Source organism: Anoplopoma fimbria, chromosome 13 (genome assembly GCF_027596085.1).
Source record: "Anoplopoma fimbria isolate UVic2021 breed Golden Eagle Sablefish chromosome 13, Afim_UVic_2022, whole genome shotgun sequence".
NCBI classification, from domain to species: Eukaryota; Metazoa; Chordata; class Actinopteri; order Perciformes; family Anoplopomatidae; genus Anoplopoma; species Anoplopoma fimbria.
Window position 1 is genome coordinate 22,240,377 of NC_072461.1, and position 19,451 is coordinate 22,259,827.

A 19,451-nucleotide genomic window follows, 5' to 3' on the forward strand; every position below is an offset into this window, starting at 1 on the left:
AATTTGATCACACCTGTCTTCAATTAAAGCAATTACTAATGATAGACAAAACAGCAAGAGGTCCACATGCATGTTTATTGGAAAGCAAATACATGGTATTTGTGCATGTAAAGGATAATAAATGACTTTACTTTTTGGCGGGAATGAAATGTACAAATTACAGCACATGGTACATCATTTCACAAGAATACTGCACACTTTAAAAATGTTTTGTTGTTTTGCGATGATTACTGGTCTCAAGCCATAAATTACAATCCAGGGTTTTGTGTTTACATTACATCATTTAGACCAATAAGACAACTAATGTGGATTTCCCCCCCCCCATCAGTTTTTCACCATTTACTTCAGTCAGCTACTCGGCCTTTCTCTTTGTCTTTGTCTTTGTCTTTCCCTTTCCCTTTCTGCCAAAGCACCTCCGGAAGCAGTAACTGCAGGTCTTGATGAAGAGGAGTACGAAGATCAGAACAACGGCGAGGAGGAAGGCCAGGACATCCAGGCTGTGATACTGGTACCAGGTGAGCTCGTGGGCCTGGACCCTCAGGTGCTCGGCCCCTTTGTTTCTCATGGTGAACTCGATCCAGAATACAGCCTCATCTAGAGGACTCATTGGTCTGTCGTGGTGGATGCTGGACAGCCACAAGGCGTTCTCCTTGTACCTATGAATGCAGACATACAGGTGAAAATGTGGATTAATGCGTTGTATGTATTTTTTACTTTTATACTTTTCTTTCTTTGGCCAGCCAATCATGTCAATTAACAGAAAAAAAAGCATGAACTTTTAGTCTCATGTATCTAAAAACCAAAATCCTAATGAGGGGAGCCGATGGTAATTTCTCTGTGACCTTGAAACTTTGTAGTATTAATTCAACTGACATACTACATTAGGCCATGGCTCTTTTATGGCATGTCATCAATCTTTCTTCTGAATTATTAATGTGAGCCCTCCATTTTCTGCTTATCCGGGGTAAGGTCGGGATGGCAGCAGGCTTAGCGTGAGAATCCAGACATCCTTCTCCCTAGAAACGTTTTCCAGCTCCTTCTGGGAAATCTCTAGGCGTTCCCAAGCCGGGTGCATAATCTCTCCAGAAGAGTTCTGGAGTAGTTTGCAGTGTTAACACCGTTAGCTGTGACCCGCCGGCTCGCCGTCAACATGCTGAGAGCATATTTTTCATGAATATCAAAATAATATTGAGATTCACAAAGGATAATTGTGACATGAAATCTGTTATATCGTCCCATGCCTACTTTTTGAGTTGCCAGAACTTCCATGAGGCCGCCCAAAAGTCTCCTCTCGAAAGCCTTCCCGAACCCCTTCCATGCTCAGAGTTTTTGGACTGGGCCCAACAGACAAGGCTCAGCCACTAGGAGCTTCCGTCTAAGATCTAGCTTCACAAAGGGGGTACCAGTTTACCTATCTGGACAAGAAGCTGCCACTCCTTTTTATGCTGGTTCATGGGGTCTGTGAGTCATTTAGTCTGGCCCCTCCCCTGAGTCAAATTTGCCTTGGGAGACCCTACCACAAGCTTTTGCTCCCTACAACACAGCTCTGAGGTTTAGACTGCGTAATGGATGACGTTGATACTGAAAATGCGTCTTTTTACTTTAATCTTTTGTCCTTGGAGCTGTTAAATTGACTCAAAGCCATATCGTTATCTGCCTGCTACTCTAGAAAGTCTATTGAACAGGTGGAGGAAAAACGGCTGATTCCTATGCCACTGCGCACAGAGCTCTTACGATAAGGAACTTACGATTTCTCATTGATGACAGCATTGACTGCATCTCTAAGGTCCTCAGTCTTCATGAAGTTTAGGTCTACAGTAATTGCGGCTCCCTTTGCCGCAACGTGGACCATGTTGTCTGGCTGGTCAGCGAACATGGGGATGCCCACCATGGGAACACCGTGGTAGATGGCCTCGTAGATCCCATTTGTGCCACCATGGGTGATGAACGCTCTGGTCTTGGGGTGACCTTATTGGGAACAAAAATTATGAAACATGCATAACTTTCTCAGTCAAGAGTGGCTTTTAAAAGCCAACTTTTCTACTATATTTTCTACTTTCTATCTACTGCATGATCTGACTACTATGGAGGTTTACTGAACATAGGCAATGGTTTGTGTGTGGATACTATATCAGAGTGCAGAAAACTACAATCTGACAACACAAGTCACTACCTCAAGGTTTTGAGGTAGTCTGTAAGGATTTTGTGTTGTCAAACTAAATAATGAAGAAAAACAAAATGTTGTGGATACCCTGTTGTATTAATAAGTCAGGAAGATAACTGCCAAAGGCCTGTTCAGTAGCTTTTATAAAAGCCTTACTTACCCAGCAGGTCATTCTGAGGGATCCAGTCGTATATTTTGGTGTTGGCACCGAGAGTCGCTGGAGCTTCTCCGCTGTATCTCCACAGCACCTATAAACAACAGTTTTTTTTAAACTTTTTTTTTTTAAACTTTTAGACACAATACTAATTTTATATCATAATATACAACGGCAGTACATTTAAACAATGAGAAAAAAACTGAAAAAAAGACCGCCAGTACTTATATTTGGAAAATGTAAGGCTGCTCCCAAATCAGAATTTTCTGATTCTCATCTGATTGGGCTGGTCAATACGAAGATTAGACTTTGTTTAGAATTAGAATTTGTTCCCTTTTTTTCTTTCTGGCAAGCAGGAAATACATTGGCATGACTTTCAGTGATCATTTATCATCAGTCATAAAGCAGCCGCCACAGTTTTGTGATGAACCAAACATATTTTACACTTCTCCTTAGTGTTGGACACTACTGCTGACTGTCCCTGTAACAATATCCCCACATTTTATAACATTGTCCATACATGGTTCAGCCATATACAAGGTTTCAACCTAGTCTTTTGACCAACACTTTAGATTTTTTCTCCTTGCCTTTCGTCATGTCCCAGTCTCCTGTTTCAACCAGAAAGAAAATGCCATGTCATTCTTACTTAACCTCCATTTATTATCATTAACTACAAATCATGCGTTGCTGATGACCTCCTTCCTTATCTTGTTGGTTATGTTGTTTTTGTGGAATGCCAGCGTGGTTTGAGAATGAATTTTAGACATAAACCTTACTTCAGATAAGGTCATTCTTTACAGTTAACAGTTTCTTGCCTTTGTTTATGTTTGTTAGCTGACACTGCAGTTTCAAGCAGTGACTCTGAAGAAAGTAATTGCGTTTAAGGACATCAGTCGAAACATTTTTTATTCACTAACTATATAGTTGTTAAATAACTCCTAAAAACCCTCCTTGAACCTATTTACAAGGAGAGCCTTTAAAATAGTCCTTGTTATGTGACAAAGCAATGCAAGCATAAGTGCAATACTGTGCCACTAAAACTGCTCTTGGAGGTCATTCAAGTTAAATCCAGTTGGTACATAGAGATTGTCCTCTGACCTTTTGTGGGATCTGAGCGAGGGCTGAGGCGATCATGTTTCCTTTCTCTGTAGTGATGTTCTTGATGAACGATCCCAAAGTGAAGACCACAATGCCAGCGTCTCCAGAACTCTGCACAAACTCCTCCATGTCCTGCAAGAATAACATTATCTCAATGCAAACCAACCAGTATTTTTAAAGGCATTTAAGGGCCCATTCTCTTTATTGTTTAATTCAGGATTACTGTAGAGGTGTAATATAAAACATGAATAGGCCTGTGAGAATGGAGACAGCCCTACCTCTGGTAACGGTTTAGCAGGTCTACAGTGAATCCCACCAACAAATTTGAAGTTAGGGAGGAAAGGACGCGGGAAATCAAAATCCCAGTAGGTTCGTATCAACCACATATCTGCTCTGCCCATCATCTCACAGGCACTGGTGGGTGTTCCTGTCACAAAACAAAAGTAATCAATGACAGCTCTGGACAGACTTTCATTGTATTATCTGAAAATACAATTTTTTTGACAAAAGTGACTGGATATTAAACCAGTGCAAAGAATCCACAGCTAATAAATCATCACTGGACATTATGTCGTCCTTATAAAAAACAAAGTTACACAGCAATTCTTGTGTTTGAGTAATTCACCTTTGACTTCGGAGTAATATTTATCGAGTTCTATCCAACTAACATGATCAATCACAATGTCCTGCAATGCGTAGAAGAGGAAGTTCCACACTCTCTCAGAGAAGTCCATCTTGTCTGTTAGTTTGCTCATAGCACCAGGGACAAAGGAAGGAGGAGCCGGTACCTGACCACAATGTCTCTCCCAGTTATGGGCTAGGGAAAACCGCAAGGAGAAGACCAGGGGGACGCCCAGAATGTCTGCTACCAAGTCACTGCCGGGATAGATGGGGTCGGACAGGAGAAGGTCATATTTTGCCTCCTTCAGCTTCTTCATGATGGATTCTGATTTCAGCACGCCGTCCAAATACTTCAAAGAATACTTCAGGTCTTGCTTCATCAGATCCATGAATCTGATGTAAAGCTGCACGTAGCTCAAATGATCCATCTCATACATGGAGAAGTGAAGGAACTCTCTCATGAACTCCTCCAAGGCCTCCATTGAGACGGAGACGTTGAAGGGTTCGTAGCCAAAGCGAGAAGGCTCATTGGGGTTCATGAACATCGACGCGCTCGGGACCAGAACCGTCACCTGGTGTCCCCTGTCGATCAGCGACTCCAGCACAGGCTTCATGTTAATCCAGTGGCTGCCTTCGGTGTACCAAACCAAAATGTTCCCTCCGTTTGCGCTCCATGTCCCACAAAGTACCAGCAGGACACAAACAGAGAGATGCTGCTCCAACTTCATGGTGACTGTTTGAGCGGGCGAGAGCTTGCTGTGCTCCAACCCTTATTTTAAATCCGCTCCTAGAAATATAATCATTAACTTAAAAAAGCTGAACTCTGGCTCCTAGATATTCTTTGTGCTGCATGACCGGTTAGATAACACACAGACACACACACACACACACACACACACACACACACACACACACACACACACACACACACACACACACACACACACCCGAAGCAAATGTAAAGAGGTAAAAGGTAATGGCTGTAAAGTTAAAGGTCAGTATTTAAATACAATAATTTTCTCTAACCTTTACCAGAAAGCCACAAACATAAAGCAAAAACAGACCCCAGATCCCAGTTGTTATATCATTCATATTTCATCAGCAAGAGATTGATAATGCTGGTTGCTCTTCTTTTTGCTGACAATAAGAAGCACAATCAGGTCGGTAAGAAAAAATATACTTCCAGGAAAATACGCTGCTTTTCTCATATTTCATCACTAGAGGGCACTCTAAACCTGTGCTCTGTTTGGAGTGAGGGTTTCTTTTCTCAGTTCATTTAATGTGATCTGATGTGTTCATTTTTTTTTGTTTTGTAGACTTAAGCCCTCAAGAAGATCTGCGAGTGAGATTACCACTATGGGAAAGAAGTTACAAAGGAAGGTGAGTGTACCATTATTTTATGTCTTAAAAACATTGCAAATGTTCCAAAAGTGTTATTATACATATACACAATCAGATCATTTTGTACATTTTCAAACTGTGCCAGGTGGAGTGGAGACAAGCTACAGCTGCTGTGAGAAAGTTTTGGGAGTACCTGGATGTCAGGTGTTTCAGGTACGAAAAGACAGCGACCCTCCTAAAACATCCTCACATGTACAAGCGGGGAAATGTCGGATATATATATATATTTTTTAATAATATTGTTTTGTATAGTCTTCACCAGGTGCAGGTCCATGATTCCCTCAGCCTGGATGGGTTAGTGTCGACTGTCCCCAGACATCCCTCTAACATGAGCTGTTTGGGGTCTTCCATTTCTGGATTGTGAAATGGTGAGATTTTTTTTTTAAGATCTTCTTCATGTTAACATCAACTCCGACTAATGTGTGGAAGTTTCATTAGCAGCCTCAATTAAATTAAAAAGACAGTTTAAGCAGCACAAAAGATACATGTTGGTACATGACTAGTGATAGTAACTCATTAGAAGAATAAAATGAGCAGCATGAAAAATAATTTTCTTTGTTTTTTGTTTCTTCCAAAATTACAATTACAATATCAGCAATTTAGCGTTGATACATGAAGGAGCAAACAATAAAACTGCTTGCATATATTTGAAAGCAAATACAAGGTAATTGTGTCCATAGAGGTTGACCATGTTTTTATTTCAGTGTGTCAGACTTGGTTGACTGAACCTGACTTCCTGGTGACATAACAAGTGAAAATAGAAAAATTGCACTCTGCAGATCTCTGCCAAGATTGTCCACAACAACCACTGCTGTAATGTTAGATTGAATGAATATAACCCACAATTGGTTAACCCATCATCTAGGCTGCAAGTATATCACACATGTTTTTACACTTGCACAGATACAGTACATTCTCATTTTAATCTATGCATATGTCTGCTGCATAACCACAACTTGAAGCATTTATTTAGCCTTAAAGTCTACTGAGGAAACTGTTTAAGCTGTTATTAGTCCCTCTATTAAGTTTAATTTTCTAAATGCAAGAAATTAACCATTCAGATTCCCACTATGTGGTCTGTTTATCCAAATAATGCCTGTTTGGAATTAGGCAGAGTGCCTAGAGACCAACCCGGCTGTTGCTTGAGCATAATTAGGTGTGAACAGTCTGCTGGTAAAATCATACACAGTCCTTCATATAGGTGGGCAGTATGCAGAACACTAATTAATTATGCAGCATGCAGTAGCTACGTTAGGATGGTTTTCAAATACAGCCTGCGTCTCTGCGATGTACTCCGGTGTGATCATTACGGCCCAAAACCGGCCGGGGGCTGGTTAAGATAAATTAATGAGCAGTCAGCAGTCAATTAATGGCAGTATCATAAATACAAATACACCCCAAATATTACGCAGTTTGGTGCTGCAGTATGCGAGATAAGCTGTGGACAGACAGAGAGATGCTTTCATGCACACACTCGCTCACTCACTCATGCACACAAGATCTCATTATCCCCTTGCGAAGATGACAAATATTACAACATCGTATGGAGTTTCATAAGAACACTGGACATTGTAAAGTGATTTTCTGAGTGTTGTTTTTTTGTTTGGAGTTGTCCCAAGCCACAAATTGCAATCCAGGGCTTTGTGGTTACATTTTATAAGTCAAACAAGACAACTAGTGAGTGGTTGGTATTTTCACCCATCAGTTTTTTTACCAACTACATCTCAGTTCAGTCAGCTACTCAGCCTTTCTCTTTGTCTTTCCCTTTCTGCCAAAGCACCTCCGGAAGCAGTAACTGCAGGTCTTGATGAAGAGGAGTACGAGGATCAGAACAACGGCGAGGAGGAAGGCCAGGACATCCAGGCTGTGATACTGGTACCAGGTGAGCTTGTGGGCCTGGACCCTCAGGTGCTCGGCCCCTTTGTTTCTCATGGTGAACTCGATCCAGAATACAGCCTCATCTAGAGGACTCATTGGTCTGTCGTGGTGGATGCTGGACAGCCACAAGGCGTTCTCCTTGTACCTATGAATGCAGACATACAGGTGAAAATGGGGATTAAGGCGCTACATGTATTTCATTTTGAAAAAGGGTTGACTGTTTTAGTTTTCTAGTTTTTCAAGTATTTTAAAACTAAAAAAATTGCACAGGGAAGACATTATACAAAGGGGAAAAGACTATCCAGCAGTTTTGTAATTTCTTTGACCTTCAAACTCTATGGTAATTGAACTCTGTCATACTGCATTACACCATGTCTCCTTTATGGCATGTCTTACGAATTATTAATGTGTGCTCTCCAATAAAGGCAGTCAGTTTTCATTACCTTCTTATTACCCTAAAAAGTGAAAATCAGTGAAAAGAACTTACGATTTCTCATTGATGACAGCATTGACTGCATCTCTAAGGTCCTCAGTCTTCATGAAGTTCAGGTCTACAGTAATTGCGGCTCCCTTTGCCGCAACGTGGACCATGTTGTCTGGCTGGTCAGCGAACATGGGGATGCCCACCATGGGAACACCGTGGTAGATGGCCTCGTAGATCCCATTTGTGCCACCATGGGTGATGAACACTCTGGTCTTGGGGTGACCTGATAGGGTATCGAAAATTATGAAACATACATCAATCTCTCCAGGCTGGTAAAGCAAATATTTTCACTTCTGTATGATATGACTACTATAAAAATATACTGAACATTAGCAAAGGCTTGTGAGTGGATGCTGGCTTGAGATTCTGGAAAAACTCCAGAAATTGGCAATCATACACACAAGCTCCTACCTCATAGATTTGTCCTTTTAGTTCACCTCTTAGACACTTTATTGGTGTTGGTCCAATTCGGGCAAAAGCTTGGAACCCATCAGCTCTCCATCTGAAAACTCTTTAGTATCTGAGGGCACCTGCCATTATTTCAGGGTTCCTGTTTAGCAACCGGATATCCAGTCCAAGACTTCCTTTTTCCGTGCTTGTTCATTGTTTACATCACGATAAGCAACTGGAGATGCCAGACCGGAGTTGTAGTTGAGAGACGACGTCAGATTGTTTCACACGTTGCAGGTTTACAAGCTCATTTTAAGATAATAAAAGGCTAAAGAGTTGTCAGACAATAGCCAATGGGTTCTGGGATTTGTATTTCGGCCAATGCCTTGCGCCTCGATTGCTTTCCACACGGACTGTTTACCTGCATTTAATCAAAGCCCGCTCCAATGTGGTGGTTCAATACTACTGGGACTACAAACAGCAACCGGATTACTTACTGTTCGAAAAAATATTGTCCCATAGCCTAGAGATTCTGCATTTTATTTATACAGATTAAGTCAGGCATAAACTGTGTCCCAATTACATACAATTTACCAAATCTACTGAAAGCAGGTTTTGAGTATGTAGTGTATTCACTCTTAAAAAGTGACAGGAATTATTCTCAAAACAATCAGTATGTAAACTAACCAGCCCTTCATTTTTTTGTGTACTGTTGATGGACACTTTTGTCCCATAATGTAATTCATAAAGTAACTTTGTTTTCTATCTTACTGTTTATCCTTTAGGATTTTGTACTGTCAAACCAAATATGAGAAAAAAGCGGTGGATACCCCATTTCATTTAAAAGTAAAAGTAATGAGGATTACTTTCAAAGGCCTGTTCAGTAGATTTTATAAAAGCTTTACTTACCCAGCAGGTCATTCTGAGGGATCCAGTCGTATGTTCTGGTGTTGGCACCCAGAGTTGCTGGTTTTTCTCCACTGTATCTCCACAGCACCTACAAACAACAGTAATAACACAGTGCTAAGTATTGGTCAAAATATAATGCATAGGAGTACATTTAACAATAAATACTGAATAAAGAGAGAAAGTTGTTGTATTTTATAACAAAACCAACTCTTTGGTTACTAAATAGTTTTTTAAGGTAATCTGTGATTAGGTTCCATATTTATTCTTCTCCCAGCCTTACGACCTGTCTTACTATCTTGATTTAACTAGAATATAATGCTGTGTCACTATAACTTTATTACCATGATCTTCAAAACAGGTGTTGCTGTTAACCTCCTACCTTATTATTTTAGTCCTCACATATATAGTATGAATACATGGAATTTGACCTTTGCATTTTAACCCATCCTAATAATTTTAGTAGCAGTGGCCTGCTGTAAAGTCACGGTAACATTTTGTTTCCTGTGTTTTTGTTAATTGCATAGAATGACACATGCACAAACAGGACCTATATGCATACATTATTTGTATGGAGAGGGGATGCAGTGTTTTCATATCAGTGCGCCCAAAGGCCTGCAAAATGTTCCGTCCACATGAGAACGCAAAAACACAGTTGAAGCGCTGTTAAGGCCAGAAGGCAGGTTGGGCCAAAATGTCCTGTTAGCAAGGTACTTTGGCCTCTTCCAAAATTCATGGATGTATTTTTTGCTGCCGTTGCTTGACATGTTGCATCATTAGTTACACTTCACAAAGAAGATAATGACGCATATTCTGAAACAACAGTCCAAAAACCTATAGAAAACGCTGCATATACAAAAACACCCATGAATGTGTGGGCTTGACCTTAAACCAAGTAAAAGTGACAGTTATGAGTAAGGAAAAGTCTGCTAGCTTCTAGGCTAATTCATGCAGTGTAAAATGCGATAGGCTTGAGCTGATAGTGGAGACTAGCTCAACCCTGCGGCCTCCAAAGCTGTATCCAGTTCTTTTTATACATCCATGGACTAGTACGGCGTCATTCATTTTTATTCCAGTTCTGTTACCATGGTGACAGCAGTGCATGCAGATACAGGAGCCAGTAGCACCCATATTTATCATTAAGAGCTAGGCTGGCCCAGCTTGGACCGAGGACGGTTCTACTACTCGGCCTGCTCCTGACTGATCCGGTCCGGTCGCAGGAGAGTTGAATGGATGACATGCTTGGAGACTGATGTGCCCACATCTGTGCAGAAACCTGGCTCCGTCGTGGCATCCCGGATTGGGCTTTTGTAACTACTTGCCAGGCGGATTGACTCTGTGCAGGACTTTTGGACGAGGGGGAGGTGGACTCTATGTTTGCATCGGTGATGCTTGGTGCTCCAATATAGTCAAAGTAGATGAACAATGTTTCCCTGAAGTCAATTTATTTTAATGTTAAACAGCCATATTATCTGTCCGTGGAAAACACCAGTGTTTTGTTGCTGCTGTGTACATTCCTCCTGATGCAAATTCACAAGATGCACTACAGGAATGCAAGATTCTTTTTGATTTGCTTTCTTTTGAGTAGCATAAAGGAACTCTAACTGCATTTCGTTGTGCAACCCTGTGTTGTACAGTGACAGTTAATGAATATTGGACAAATAGAGATTGTCCTCTGACCTTTTGTGGGATCTGAGCGAGGGCTGAGGCGATCATGTTTCCTTTCTCTGTAGTGATGTTCTTGATGAACGATCCCAAAGTGAAGACCACAATGCCAGCGTCTCCAGAACTCTGCACAAACTCCTCCATGTCCTGCAAGAACAACATTATCTCAATGCAAACCAACCAGTATTTTATTTTCTCTCTTTTTAAAGGCTTATACTCTTTATTGTTAAAGTCAGGAATACTGTAGAGACAGCCCTACCTCTGGTAACGGTTTAGCAGGTCTGCAGTGAATCCCACCAACAAATTTGAAGTTAGGGAGGAAAGGACGCGGGAAATCAAAATCCCAGTAGGTTCGCATCAACCAGATATCTGCTCTGCCCATCATCTCACAGGCACTGGTGGGTGTTCCTGTCACAAAACAAAAGTAATCAATGACAGCCACTGCTTGAAAAGTATTACCGTTACTTCAGATAGCTTATTTTTTATATTTTATTTGCTTAAAATAAGTGTTGACAAAGGTGACTTGATTTAAAAGCATTGCAATTAATCCAATAATCATTCGGACTTTACGCAGTCCTAAAAAATGTGTTGATACATGTATGATAGTTATTACTCACCTTTGACTTCGGAATAATATTTATCGAGTTCTTTCCACATAATGTTTTCGAGAACCGTGTCCTGCAATGCGTAGAAGAGGAAGTTCCACACTCTTTTGGAGAAGTCCATCTTGTCTGTTAGTTTGCTCATAGCACCAGGGACAAAGGAAGGAGGAGCTGGTACCTGACCACAATGTCTCTCCCAGTTATTGGCAAAGGAAAACCGCAAGGAGAAGACCAGGGGGACGCCCAGAATGTCTGCTACCAAGTCACTGCCGGGATAGACGGGGTCGGACAGGAGAAGGTCATATTTTGCCTCCTTCAGCTTCTTCATGATGGATTCTGATTTCAGCACGCCGTCCAAATACTTCAAAGAATACTTCAAGTTGTCCTTCATCAGATCCATGAATCTGATGTAAATCTGTATGTAACTCATGTGGTCCATCTCGTTCATGGAGAAGTGAAGGAACTCTTTCATGAACTCCTCCATGGTCTCCATTGAGACAGAGACGTTGAAGGGTTCGTAGCCAAAGCGAGAAGGCTCATTGGGGTTCATGAACATCGACGTGCTCGGGACCAGAACCGTCACCTGGTGTCCCCTGTCGATCAGCGTCTCCAGCACAGGCTTCATGTTAATCCAGTGGCTGCCTTCGGTGTACCAAACCAAAATGTTCCCTCCGTTTGCGCTCCATGTCCCACAAAGTACCAGCAGGACACAAACAGAGAGATGCTGCTCCAACTTCATGGTGACTGTGTGTCTGGGTGAAAGCTTGCCTGCTCCTAACCTTATTTAAATCTGCTCCTAGAAATCTAATCATTAACTAAACAAAGCTGAACTCTTGCTCTTAGCTATTCTTTGTGCTGCATGACATGTTATATAACACACACATTCACACACCCGAAGCAAATGTTAAGAGGTAAAAGGTAATGGCTGTAAAGTTAAGTCAGTATTCAAAAAACAAAGTAGTTGCTAACCTGAACCAGAGACCCACAAAGGGAAAGTAAAAGCTCCAGAATCCCAGATTCTTGTCAGCTGTGGAGCGATGGAGTGAAATAACAGACTGATAAAGATTTCAGATATGTTGGCTTGGACACACTGCAGTAATTTGAGGATGTGGTGTGTCCGTGTGTGTGTGTGATGGGTGTGTGTGGGTGTGTGTGGGGGGGCCTGTGCAAGAATTTCCGTGTGAGTGTAACCAAAGATGTGTTGGTTTTTGTGAGAGAGGGAAATCTTTTAAAGGCACATTTCTAGAGTTGTTGTATGTGGCTCAAGGTACGGCAGTGCAGTTCTTTTCTTCAGTATTTTATTGGGTTGACATGACATTTTATATTTTAAACATTCATGGTCCCCAGAAAATGAAGTTGACTTTTGTGGTCCCCTGACTTTGCCTTAGTGCAACCAAGTGGTTGACATTTTTCTTTTTTATTGAAAAGTCTTGACAATTGATTGACCTGGATATTTGAGGATGACTCCTAAAGTATTTTGCACAGATATTCATTGTTCTCAGACGGTGTATCTGAATTACTTTAGTGAACCACTGACTTTGTCTCTGTCGCCACCATTATTTTGACTTTTGTGATTTTGAGTTAAACGTCTCTACAAATATTTTATGTGTGGAAACGCGTCAGGATGAATTGTAATAAGATTGGTGATCCCATCATTTGGTCAAATGTTCTGTTTTGTCTAACATGTTGGTTTATGACCAAATACCTGAAGAACTAGTGGCATTCCCATCAGCCTCAGCTGCACTTTATGTTTCATGCTAATTAGCAAATGTTAGCATGCTAACATTTTGAACATAAATATTAATAATAATACATTTTATATTTATGGCATTTTAAAAGGTACCAAAAGGCAGTTTACTTGGTAAAGACAGAAACAATAAAAGCAATAACAATGCTAACAAGGCAGAGAGATGACATTATAACTATATAATAATAATGTAATAAACAAAACAATAAGAAAAGCATACATAACTAGCATCACAGGTTGAAAGCAGATTTAAATAGATGAGTTTTAAGTGCAGTTTTGAAAGTGGCGAGTAACAGAGAATCTCTGAGGTGCTGGGCGAGAGTGTTTCAAAGTGAGGTGGCAGCAATGGTGAAGGCCCTGTCTTGACAGGGTTTCAACAGTGTCATTGTGAGCATGTTAGCATTTCGTGCCTAAGTTCCGCCTCACAGAGCTGCCAGCCTGGCTCTAGACTCTTGTTTTAGAGATGTATCCAGCAGTCGAATGAGGCAGCTGATTTCAGAAACCGGCTGGGGCCAGAGGGGTCAGCTCGGTGTGAACATTAGGGTAGGCGGGGGGGTTGTCGACCGGGCCTTTTAGGAATCAGTGGCGTTGAGGGTGTGCACCGTTTGTTGGGAAATGTCACATGCGACTGTTTGGGCGTCTAAACCTTAACTCTGGGTACTTTGGCCCCCTCATTAACATTGTAGATTCCTTTTGACGCTGGATTCAGGAGCGTCTGGAAAAACAATAAGCATTTGAATATTGAATTCAATGCCCTGTTGAGGGAGTCAGTGGCCATTCAGAGTGTTTAAGTGTATACTGTGTCGTCCTCAGACTCCCCTGGTGGTTCAGGGTACGTGTGAGGGAAGCTAATGATAGATATATCACGGTGTTACATACGATCGGAGAATCATTCCTTCTTAATGTTGAACTCCAGATGAAATTAAATACAAGGTCAAAATGCACAATCTACGCTTCAGTCACTGCATTCCTGCTGCTTCCTCTCCTCCTTGTCCTCCTTGCTGGCGCTGTCTCTCCACCACGGGCTAAGGGTTACAGCGCATTGCTTTTTGAAGTAGATATTTGCATAATCAGATTAGGATGCGTGATTGTCAGTGGGCTCCCCCATCAGAGGGTGCTCCAGAGGAGAGAGGGTGCTGTCCAGCCCAACAATAGGGTGACTCCCCTCCTCTCTCTCTCTCTCTCTCTCTCTCTCTCTCTCTCTCTCTCTCTCTCTCACCCTCCCAACGAGCCTGCACCTGCATCCCACCCACCCACCCATCCATCCGGGCTGCAGGTCGGCCGAGGCGGCAGTCCACGCTTGGACTCGCAGCCGTGGAGGGGAGAGAGAGAGAGAGAGAGGAAAAGGGAGAGGAAAAGGGAGGAAGGAGGGGGCCTGAGTGCAGTGACGGGGGAGGGCAGGGGTTGAGCTGAGATATTTAAACATGCAGAGTGTGAATTGGCTTTAAGGGGATAAAGAGCTCAGGGCCTATCGGTTGGCACCCAACTCCAGAAATTCTTTTTCATGGGAGCCTCAGCCGGGAGAGCGAGGGGCTGCCTGCACTGATCTGGCCCATTGTGATAACAGATTCAGACAGTGTGCTAGACGCTGATAAGGAAATGTGCTCTCAATAGACGATTACCCTCATACTTTGGGAGAGAATAGTCAGTCGGGCAAATATACATGGTGCAGGGAATGAGAAGCGTACAGATTTGTTATTATTTTCAATACAGGGTTTCGTAATTCTGCTAGAAAATTGAGGTCAGAGTAATGCTCATATTGTGATTGAGCGCTTTCTGTAAATATGGGTGTATCAGCAAAATGCATTTCACAGCCTGATAGCATGTGTGCAAAAAGCAAACACGTGCCTCCCTATTTAGTTTCAAATGAATACTGATTTATGAAACATTAAGGAGTCTAAAATACACCAAAACATTCAACGTACAAAGAAGTAAACAGTTTTAATATTGCATCTCATGTTACCAGGAAGTACAGCTATTAATAACCAGAGTAGTTTTTTTTTTTCTTCTTCAGTTCACCATGAAATTGCTCAATTCGCTGTGAAATTGCACAAGAGGTAAATCCCTCCCAAATTCATGCTTTGGGAGAGGCAGACTCCTCTGTACAGTTGTTTTCACTCTCCCAGCTCAATATGATTTATTTTGTATGTTTGCAGGATTACAAAGAGTCACCTGTCAGTTCCCACAGGCCTCCAGTCAGTATATGTCCAGCTGCCCTCTCTGCTCCGTTTACACACCATTAGCCGGAGTTTAACAGCCGGGGGTGAAAAGCGCCCAAAACCAACTCAGTGTTTACTCTTCAGCTCAGTTAGTTGCAGCCTTTTGCCTGAAAAAACGGGACACATTTTCTACAGTCACAATAGGCGATTAGGCATGTAAATGTCTGACCTTGGTTTTAAATGACAAACAAGGAGACGGGTGCAAACTAAACTGTGGATATTGGAACTAGAATTGGTGAAACACATTTCTCAGTTTGTTGATTGATGGAAAGCTGATTGAATTGATTTTGGTGCCTATGTTATTAATAAGTTACAAATATTTTCTGGTAGCAGCTGATTTTTCTCAGTTTTATTTTATTGTAACAGAATATGATTTTTTTGATTTGGATTGCTGTGACAAAATTAGTTATTTGAAGATGCGACTTTGTACTCAATATATTTTTTACTGTTTTCCGATTTGCTGACTAATCAATTAATCGATTAATTGAAAAAAAAGATTTATAAATCAACAATGAAAACAATCTTCAGCTGATGCCCTATAGAAGAACTATAGAAGATTTTCATCTGTTGTCTTTTGAATATTTTTATGGCATTCTTCCGATAAAAAGCATTAATCTAATTGCACAGTAACATTTTATTAATTGATATATTGGATTTTAGAGTTTTAATTAGGAATAAATGAGTGATTTCTGTCATTTCTGTTCAAGAAATCAAGTTATTTCTGCCTGTACACTTAACAGTTATGACTTCAGTGCTGTCAAATAAAATACTGCATGTAACAACAATGTGACGTCTTTCCTGAAAAAAAAAAACTCCCATCTGCACGTCGGTCAACTGGGCAGCGTTTGACTCCAGAGTGACCTCCGGTCCTCGGGGTCACAAGTTAAGCTGTCACTCTCACTGCTCTCCTCACAGACCTGTGGTCAGTGGACAGAGAGCAGAGGTCAGCTTTGTGTCCACACGGTCATCACAGGACTTGTGGACAAATGTTTCTGGGCTTATTGAGCACGAACAAAGAGGCAGCAGCTCTGCTCTTAACTTCACATCAGTTTGATTTACACAGTGTGAAAATATTTCATCAGTGGGCCCCAATTTCACACTGCAAACTAATTGTTCATAGCATATACTAATTGTCAGTATATTATATTTTTGCAGTAAGTATACATAAAAGCATAACAAACCAAACCAACAGAAAATTATACAGTATCGGTGCCAATGCATGTCAATTTAACTACGACTGAGAATGCTTTTCCAAGGATTTAAGTAATGTTTTTGTTTTATTAGGTGATCCTGGGGCTGTTTCCCCCCCCAGACACTCCTCTATTTCCTTTATACATTGCATTGTGGGACAATCATGTCCTTCAACACTCAAAAATCTGCTCTTTAAGTATGCATACAGACTTACTTTTGTCATTTTTTCAGTGTGAACACACTACAGTTCAGCTCCTGCTGTAGATATTATGAATGATTTGAGTGACTTCTGTCATTAAAAAGATTCAGAAAGTGTTCTCTTATCAAATCATTTATTAAATAAATAGTTCAAATAAATAACATACTGTATATTCACAAGCACACCAAAATAACTTACAAACGAGGTATCAGAAGATAATTAGCACACTCTTCACATCAGACAATCAATTCATAATCTTTGGCTATATGACATGCGTATTTTACAGAAACTCAAAACACATTTAAATTAAAAGATATTTGTGTGGTGACGCATGTAATTACTGAAAGAGGATTGTCAGTTTTGCCGAAATTCTTCAACCCAATCCTAAAAATCACAAATCTGTAGTCAACCAATACTGAACGTTGTTGTGTAAAACGGGTGAGAAACAGCAGAAGTCTTTCACAGAACTGATACGTCTGAAGTCAGATAACCTTGTTAATGAAAGTAAAGGTCAGATTTAGTCTTCACAAGGAAAAAAAAACAGCATGTCGATTGGGAAAAAAAGAAAAAAGTGCCCTCGGCTATTTTGAGACGATTGCAGTCTTGAGAACTGGCTGAGCCATTATCTATTCAAATGCCGAATCTATTGCTTGAAATGAGAAAATTCCTTAATCCCTTCCATTTTCCTCATCGGCAAAACACCCTGTCATTGCAGAACTCAATTAGTTCCAGGCTGGCCGGCAACAAGGAATATTAACATGAAGACATGAAGGGAATATTGTACATCCAGGTTTTTTACACATCCATTCCATGCAGAATACAAATTAATATTTCACCCGCAAATCAAATTTCAACACCGATCAGGAGGCTGTGCCCACATTTTCAGCCACGTTTGGAGTCCACAAATATCACACAATATTGCATCTTCTGCATTGAAACACGAGTCACACATGAGTGACGAATGCAGCAAAGAAAAATGAGTCTTGAGGAAGGACAAGATCAGTTAGTTTTTTTTTTTTAAACCCAGGAAAAGGGTCAGAAGGTCCACTCAAGCGTTTCTTTTCTCGTGTGTTTTGTGGTTTCTACCAGGCCTCGGAGCTGTCGCAGCTGGACCCCGGTGACGGGACCTCCGTGTCACTGGTCAGGGCCCAGGCGTGAGGAGGGGAGTGCAGTTGCTCCATGTTTCCCCTGAGAAAGGTGAGCAGAGCGGTGGGGGAGTGGCTGGGAGGCTGACCGCTCTGGCTCTCCAGAAGCTGCACCAGGAAGTTGATGTAGCGCATGGCCAGACGCAGGATCTCGTTCTTGCTCAGCTTCTTCTCCGGAGGATGGGTGGGGATGAGCTTGCGGAGCTCGGCGAAGGCGGTGTTGACGTTGTGCTGGCGCCAGCGCTCCCTCGTGTTGGTGAACACCTTCCTGGTCATGGTGCTGAGTAGAGCTGCAACGATCAGTCGATTTATTGATTAGTCGATTGACAAAATGAATCAGCAGCTATTTTGGTGATTGAATGATGGGGGGCCAAGTTCCAGCTTGTTAAATGTGAAGATTTTAGACTTTTTTTTTTTATACTTGTCTTTTTTTATGCTTGTCTTTTTTTTTTTAATGATTGTCTTTCTCATACATGATAGTTCCCTTAATATCTTTGGGGTTTTGGATGCTTTTGGACACAAACATTTTGAGATGCCACCTTTGGCTGCGAGAAATAATTAAGGGAATTTTTCACTATTTATTTGGATAATTTAATTTACAAAAATGATTAATTAGGGTTAGAGAGCCAGGACTTTATCTGGAAAAAATACAACAGGATTTTCCTAATTCTAATGTGACTGACTGAGTTAATGTATGGCGTGAGGGAAACTGGCGACATTAGTGTACAATTTTCTTTTGCACATAAATTACTGATATTGATTGAAATTATTTATAAAATCCTACAAGAAACATTAACCAGGATTCAGTTTTTCATTTGCTGCTTATTTCAGCAAAAATACAACCCTCATTTATTTTCCTCTTTTTGTCATAAATGGACATATTCAAAAGGTTGTTTGGCTCGAACCAGGCTTTCACTTTGAATATATATTTTGGAAATGCTTTAACTCCCCCTACAGTATTTAGCATTTACAAGCATTATATAAACTTTAAATAGATTAAATAATAATTTAAAACACACTAAATAGCAGAAATGTGTGTACGACAGGTGTATGAGCAGATAATGAATGACAATATGGTTGTTTAAATATGGTGCTGATGTTGTAACAACTACATTACAGTGCATTATAAACCATTTATTACATGTTAACATAGTGCTATTTAATGCTAAATAGGGGGGTTGAAGATAAGTGTTACTACATTTGATTTTAAGAGGTTTTCTGGTTAATTAAAAGCTGTTCTGCAACAAAAAAAAATCTAAAATGATCATTATAAACAGACAATTTGATCTTCCACTTAATGCAAAGTCTGTTATATATGCACATCCTCTTGTATAACACCGTCGTTGAATAACACATGGCCTGAAGGGGAAAATAAACGCTTCAATATACCACAAATGTCTCACCTGTACGTGCGTAGAAATGAGCAGAAATCTCAGTTGCAGAGTCGTCCTCTGCAGGTCATCAGTGTCCACGAGTCCGCTGTCAACGTCCACTCAGATGTGTCTTCTCATGCTCGCTGAGAGATCCTTGTGAGTGAGAGGGAAGGGAGAGAGTAAAGAGAGAGAGTAGGAGGGAGGGATGGGGTAA

General features: G+C 41.0%; 2 protein-coding genes across 3 annotated transcripts; both read right to left on the reverse strand.

Moving 5' to 3' along the window:
• Window positions 1-55: 55 nt before the first annotated feature.
• ugt2b3 (UDP glucuronosyltransferase 2 family, polypeptide B3) lies at window positions 56-12,253 on the reverse strand. 2 transcript variants are annotated; one of them, XM_054610642.1, is made up of 7 exons: window positions 11,379-12,242; window positions 4,042-4,668; window positions 3,695-3,843; window positions 3,417-3,548; window positions 2,325-2,412; window positions 1,749-1,968; window positions 56-656 (listed from the first exon to the last, which is right to left on the reverse strand). In XM_054610642.1, the coding sequence occupies exons 1-7, from the start codon at window positions 12,100-12,102 to the stop codon at window positions 353-355; spliced, it is 2,244 nt and encodes a 747-aa protein (XP_054466617.1). In that variant the 5' UTR covers window positions 12,103-12,242; the 3' UTR covers window positions 56-352. The 2 variants fall into 2 exon arrangements, with proteins under 2 accessions (XP_054466617.1, XP_054466616.1); XM_054610641.1 differs by lacking the exons at window positions 56-656; window positions 1,749-1,968; window positions 2,325-2,412; ... (1 more) ...; window positions 3,695-3,843; window positions 4,042-4,668 and adding exons at window positions 7,048-7,461; window positions 7,804-8,023; window positions 9,100-9,187; window positions 10,777-10,908; window positions 11,021-11,169 and having other exon boundaries at window positions 11,379-12,253.
• A 5,548-nt stretch (window positions 12,254-17,801) lies between these two features.
• tal2 (T-cell acute lymphocytic leukemia 2) lies at window positions 17,802-18,140 on the reverse strand. The gene has a single exon (XM_054611718.1). It carries the CDS (start codon window positions 18,138-18,140, stop codon window positions 17,802-17,804), a length of 339 nt encoding a protein of 112 aa, XP_054467693.1.
• Between the last annotated feature and the right edge of the window lie 1,311 nt (window positions 18,141-19,451).

Coding starts and splice junctions, on each gene's coding strand:
- tal2 (XM_054611718.1), bottom strand. CDS start 18,140: ATGACCAGGAAGGTGTTCACCAACACGAGGGAGCGCTGGCGCCAGCAC.
- ugt2b3 (XM_054610642.1), bottom strand. CDS start 12,102: ATGAAGTTGGAGCAGCATCTCTCTGTTTGTGTCCTGCTGGTACTTTGT. Junction 3,549..3,694: donor CTGCTAAACCGTTACCAGAG/GTAGGGCTGTCT, acceptor TTATTCTTGCAG/GACATGGAGGAGTTTGTGCA. Junction 657..1,748: donor GCTGTCATCAATGAGAAATC/GTAAGTTCCTTA, acceptor CTGCATTCATAG/GTACAAGGAGAACGCCTTGT.